This window comes from Sinocyclocheilus rhinocerous, unplaced genomic scaffold (assembly GCF_001515625.1).
Source record: "Sinocyclocheilus rhinocerous isolate Xijiao unplaced genomic scaffold, SAMN03320098_v1.1 scaffold887, whole genome shotgun sequence".
Classification (NCBI taxonomy): Eukaryota; Metazoa; Chordata; class Actinopteri; order Cypriniformes; family Cyprinidae; genus Sinocyclocheilus; species Sinocyclocheilus rhinocerous.
In genome coordinates this window covers 25,259-31,977 of record NW_015634028.1, presented here as the reverse complement: position 1 = coordinate 31,977, position 6,719 = coordinate 25,259, and the positions used below count along the sequence as shown (strand labels likewise).

The 6,719-nt window shown below is 37.9% G+C and overlaps 1 protein-coding gene across 1 annotated transcript in view; it reads right to left on the bottom strand.

Moving 5' to 3' along the window:
* The window catches only part of dync1i2a (dynein, cytoplasmic 1, intermediate chain 2a), a 35,650-nt gene that overhangs the window by 13,690 nt on the left and 15,241 nt on the right, over window positions 1-6,719 (bottom strand). The window contains exon 5 of the mRNA XM_016559112.1: window positions 6,560-6,675. Within this exon, the coding sequence (XP_016414598.1) occupies window positions 6,560-6,675 (116 nt within the window). The remainder of the gene's footprint in view (window positions 1-6,559; window positions 6,676-6,719) is intronic.

The following is a 6,719-nucleotide window of genomic DNA, read 5'->3' as shown; positions in this document are numbered from 1 at the left end:
ATATATATATATACATATACATATATATATGGCTTTGCACACTAAGCCATATCATGATTTCGGATGTATTTTCCATTAATCGCGCAGTTCTAGCCGCTGACTTACATTTTATGAATCACCAAGGACAACGGTTACATCTAAAAATCTTCTTTACTGTTCTACTCAAGAACTAAAGTCCCCTACATCTTGGATGGCCTGAGGGCAGCAAATTTTCATTTTTGGACGAACTCTCCCTATAAGACATAAGCTCATCTGTGAGAAACTGACTGAAATGCAAGTCACTATTCACTGAAAATATTCTCCTCCACCACAGCTCTCAAATCGAATATGGCAGCATTGGCGCAAATCCTGTTTGACTGTGAGAACTACTTGCACCATTTTGTAGTTAATATGACTTCTGTCGTCTATTTCAAGTGGAAATGGTATCAGAAAAATAATGATTTTCAATATTTTACTCACACAAAGCTCTGACCTCAGAACACTTTGAATATAACACTACAACTAAAGACTTATGGTTTACATTACACAGAAAAAAAGCAGCTAGGATCACCGTCAATGATCTCATCCAACAACATGAGGATGAGTAAATAATGAAATCATTTTAATTTTGGGGTAGATTATAAGGTTACACTTTATTTTAAGGTGTCCTTGTTACAGTGTAATTACTTGTAATTACATACTTGTATGTAATTATTCATAATGAATTGTTATTATAATAGTAAGTACATGTAACGTGTAACAAGGACACCTTAAAATAAATTGTTACCGATTATAATTATAATTCCCCCACAAAGAGTCATATTCGATAATCAAAAGGAAGGTTTTCTGGTACGCCCATGTTAATGGCAGCTTCTTTGCATGACCAGAAAAACTTGTTTCAATAGAGTGAAATCGCCCTGCAATAATCAAAATGATAATGTCATCTGTCAGATTTTAGATGAGAAACGTGTCCACGGCTCTCTCAGGAAGGGCCGGGTTTGAAGAGAGAGAGAAGAGGGGGTGGTGGGGGTTCATGCTGATGAGTTTATCTGATGACACGGGCCATCTCGCCGTGCCAGGCCGCACTCAGCAAGGAGAGAGGAGAGAAGGTTAAAATCTTTCCTTTCAAGGGCCTCAATCAGGCTCAGAGGAAAACAGTAATCAGTGTCTTTCAGTCCGGGGCCCGAACGCAGCACGGCCCTTTCTCCGCCAGCCAGACCCGAGCAATCAACCTGCCAGGCATTAGCAGCGGAAAGACAATCTGAAAATAGGGGGTGTAATGCACCTGCCAGCAAAAATGCCCATTTGGAGAAAAGCAAGCGATCCTGGTGACCCCACAGAGGGGAGGAGAGAGAGAGAGAGAGAAACATTTAACAGAATTCACCCTGATGGCAGATCCCCTTCCCATCGACACCTCATCTCAAAGCAGCAGCAATTACAGCTTTTGTATCCCTCAAGAAATAAAAGCTTTTTGCGGGAGGGAGGGCGTAAGCAGAGAGAGAGAAAGAGAGCAGCCAGTAATCGGCAGGCTTTGTCAAAGGACGATGTATTAATGCAAGCGCCCCATGGGGTCAGAGGTTGTTCGAGAACAAGACTAATGCTCTTTGATGTCCTCTGCAGGTGCACGGAGTCCGTCGGACGCAGGAAAAGAAAAGGAGACGCAGAGAGACCTCTGATCGCTGACTTCTACGTTTGTGCTTGTGAAAGAGGCCCGAGCGAACCTCAGCTCTGTGAATACAACTCCAGGACTTCTGCGCGACTCAATGAAGGGGGTCTTCGCGATGGGCTTTACAGCTGCAAAACAGAACAAAGAGGTGTGCGCAGCTCTTCGGGTCGCATCCTTCTCACGAGAGGAAGCTCTGTTGAACAGATCGATAAAGATCAGTGTCCCATTTAGATGCTGGATTTCAATGTTTGAATACACCTCCAAAGCCCCAAAATGCTGTCTTAAGGTGCAGCCACCATTGTTCTGCACATTTTCAAGGCCAAAATCCAGTTATTTCAATAGGAATTCACAAGGTTTGGTATTCCGCATATGGGCGAAAGATTTTCCCACACAGATTTTGCAACAGGTTGAGTTGGTCACATGAAATCGGCCAGTTGCTTATTTTAAACGTGACTCCAGTGTTTCGTACCTTGCTATACTATTGACAATGGCTAATTTTTTGCTAAATGTGTGCTACACGTTTAGCAAACAATGAAATAGATTGAGACAATTTATGTGCCATTATTTTTTTGTGAAGGCTTTATACACACATGCACCTTTAATGACCAAAAATGCTGTCTTAAGGTGTGGTTAAATGTACCATTGTTTAGCTAATGTTCGTGGACAAAATCCAGGCAATAGGAATCTACTAGATCAGGAATTTTGCATATGTGTGAAAGACTTCCCCCCCAAGCAGATTTTGCAATGGGTTCAAGTTCAACTTATACTCCATTACTTTTTTGTCATTACCAAATTAGTTCGGTCTCAAAAAGTTTGTGCAAAACAGATATAAAATGAGCACAATGGGGTTTTTTAATTATCCCTATAATCAATGTTGTAATTCCTGAGTCATTGACTGATAGCTGATGAATGATGAAATAAGTGCATTTAGGAGATGATGGACAATAGTATTAATTTAGAGATGCATGGGATCTGTGAAGAGCTGGGCTGAGGGTTCCTCGCTTTAAGAGAGATGCTCTCCATTTGAGAGGCTTCTTGTGATTAGCACAGGATATTAACCCTCCCATGAGCACAAGGGCGATTAAAACAATCACTTTTAATTCAATTTCACACTCTCACAACCCCTGGTGCTCCAGCAAGCAGAGTTGTGGATCAGGCAGTAATAAAAGTAATTTCCATCCACACATCTACAGTCTTTTTGAATGTTTTTTAATGCACACCAAGACCATAAAACTGATGGAAGAAGCACCGCTGGACAACAGCATCTGGATCTAAGACCTTCAGACACACCGGTCATATCAGGTCAGAATGCCACATGAAAAAAACGCAACACAATTCAGGCAATGCACAGTGGCTATTGCACTGCATGACGTGACAGACAACTAGTTTTGTACAGTGCTGTTCTGTTCACACACCACTGATGCAGGTATGCAACTGAAAATTTAAGTTTATAGAATGTGTTAAATGCATGTGAATGTAACCGTATCTAGCACTCTGAAACAGCACTGACACCTGTATGTCCTGCTGCGCACAGTAACGTGCACACACCTTCTGACCTACACAGAGCTGAGCCTTCAACAGCCCCACAAGCCTCTTCACCACAAACCACTCCATCAGTGAGAAAGAGAGCGAGGGAGATGGGAAAACCTCCCAATGTCACCCAGAGTGATTTGTTATGTGCTGGAGGAGAGAGTGTGAGAGTAGATGAAATGATTATACAGTGGCAGGAATGGAAGGAGAGATGGTGTGTGTGCGTGTGTGTGTGTTGAGGAGAGCTTTCGGACAGTCTGCAGATAAAAGTCTTAATTTTAACACACTGCGGGCTGGGGCAAAGTGACACCGCAGAGAAAAAACATATCTCTAGATATTTTTTCAGCCTTTTGACAATGTGTAAATCTATCTTGTCATGATAGGTGATGTTTCTGCATTTGCTCTGAAATGGCTTAAAAAATTATTCTCACTTGACTTAAAAACACTTTTCACTATAGGGATAGGAGGAATGATATTTAATTATAATGACACCTAACAATAAAAAGTAATAAACAGCAATGTAGAATGTACACAACTGTTTTAAAGTCTCTTAAACTCATAAATGGTGCATTTATTTGATTTAAAAAATTGTGTAAAAACAGAAACACAGCGAAATATTAGTTCAATTTAAAATATTTTTTTTATTTGCATATATTTAAAATATAATTTAATCCTGTGATCAAAGCTGGATTTTCAGCATCATTACTCCAGTCTTCAGTGTCACATGATCAGCCCCACAAGCCTCTTCACCACAAACCACTCCATCAGTGAGCAAGAGAGAGAAAAACCTCCTAATGTCACCCAGAGTGATTTGTTATGTGCTGGAGGAGAGGCAGGAGAGAGTGTGAGAGTTGATGAAATGATTATACAGTGGCAGGAATGGAACTGGTGTGTGTGTGTGTGTGTGTGTGTGTGAATGTGTGTGTATCTATGTACACAGCTGTTCTAAAATTTGGGGTTGGTTTTTTTAAATGCTTTTGAAAGTCTCTTATGCTCAGAAATGCTACATTTATTTAATTAAAAAACACAGTAAAAACAGAAACATTATGAAATATTATTTAAATAAAAAATAAAAAAATTATATTTGCATTTATTTTTAAATGTAATTTATTCCTGTGATGTAAAGCTGAATTTTCAGCATCATTCCTCCAATCTTCAGTGTCACATGATCCTTCAGAAATCATAATAATATGCTGATTTGCTGCTCAAGAAACATTTCTGATTATTAATGTCAAATATTACATTAATGCTTAACATTTTTGTGAGCATGATGATTTTTAAAGATCCTTTGATGAAAAGAAAAGTTCAAAAGAGCAATTATTTTAAATACTAAAACATGAAACGAGATGTGGGGATATCAGTGAATATTTGATATCTGAAATAAATTCATTGACATAGACAGTCTAAACTGATTTGAAAAAATCAATCAAAGTTAGTTTTTGTGTTACTCAAGTCAAATGTGATAATAAAATATCTGACTTGACACTCAAAGTTACACAAAATACAAGGAACTTATCAATGACGCAGTCTTATATATTATAAATTGTGATTATTTCTCAGATCTAATGTGGGATGAGTCCACACTTCAACAGAGGAGCGTTTTTTTTTATCTTTAATAATTTCTGCAGTTAAAGTGCTCATCTTTGTTTTAGTAATCATGTTTTTCAGTTGTCATGAGAAAGAAACTTCATTGATTTATTCTCTTGAAGAATCTTTAAAGATCAGGAAGACTAAGAGGAAGTGAACTGAGAGATAATAGAGGTGAAAAAGAGAAAGATGAATTTTATTTTTAGACCGGCAGATGTCTCTCTGAACATTATTTCTGTGATAAAATCACGGGTAATATCTGCATCTAATATCAGCCTAATCAAACCAATGGCAATAAATTAAACTGTCCAATACTGATATATTCATGACTCCTAGAAAAGCTTTCATTAAAACGATCCCTAATTATCTCCTGCACAAACATCAACAGAATATACTGTACATCACAAAGACACACAGAGTAAAGCAGTGATCATGTATATCTGACATGGGAGTTTTTTGCATGTTTCACAGACATGCAAAAAACGCCACATAAAAGGCCTCAACTGCAATTACACAAATCCTGACCTGCCTTTGGACACACACTCTCATATCTCCACTAACCTACAGCTCATTTCCTGTGCCCCTCTCGCTCCGTCTCTGTAAGCGGATGTGTGTGTGTGTGTGTGTGAGTTTAATCTTCCCTTACGTCTTATGTTTCTCGAGTCTCTGCAATTTTCCCTCAGCTTTCATCTCCATGCTGACTACGGTCAGATCATTTCCAAAAAGGCGCACGCACACACGCACGCACACACACACACACATCTGAACAGCTCTCAGATCAGAGGCTTGTGCTCTAACTGCTGCTGCAAATGCAGCGCCACTCACCAGCCTCCTCCTCCTATGATTGACATGTGTCAGTCACGCTTGTTTCTACCCTGACCTGCATCCTCAGTGTTAAAAGTGTTCATTTATTTGTAATGAACCAAACCACCTTTGTCAAATAATAACCTTTAGTAAAATAAGTTCTATTCATTTCAGTGAAAGTTTGAAACTCATTAGCTATCACTGAAAAAAAAAAAAAAAAAAAAAACAGTCACTGACTGCTGTACAATAATAAGCCAATGTTAATTTTTATGCTGTGGTTGATAAGCGATAATATAACTGACATTGTAAACCTACTGTTTTGACTGTTTAAAAGATGTTTACAGACAATCAGAAAAAAACAATTAAGCATAACAACATTCAAATTTACTGTAAAAAGTATAATTTCCTAAGCTGGAATAAAAAATGTGTACATACGTATATTGTTAGAAAAGATTTCTATTTTAAATAAATGCTCTTCTTTTTAACTTTATTCATCAAAGAATCCTGAAAAAAGTATCACAGGTTCCAAAAAAATATTAAGCAGCACAACAGTTTCCAGCACTGATAATAAATCAGCATATTAGAATGATTTCTGAGGATCATGTGACACTGAAGACTGGAGGAATGATGCTGAAAATTCAGCTTTGTTATCATATGAATAAATTACATTTTAATGTATATTAAAATAGAAAAACTTTATTTTACATCATAATAATATTTCACAATATTACATTTTTTTCCTGTATTTTTGATCAAATAAATGCAGCTTTGATGAGCAAAAGAAACTCCTGTAAAAAACATAAAAAATACAAATGTAAAGAAAGAAAGAAAGAAAGAAAGAATCCATCTGTAGCATTTAAAAATTCTGGAGGTTGTTAATGTTGTTTTTTTAATGTAACAATATCAGAAATTGCTTTGGTTACTGTGCATAACATGAAAATAATCTTGTGAATGGTATCAGTCATAATTCCTCTGTGTTTGATCACAACTTACCCTCTTTCTGCTCTGTCATGGTGGGCGTCTGTGTCTCCTTCGTGTAGGACACCACCTCTTTGGGAGGGAAATCCACATGGGTCACCTTCGCCATGGCCAACTTCAGAGGACCACGCCTGGGAGAGAGCACACACACACACACACACACATACACATACAC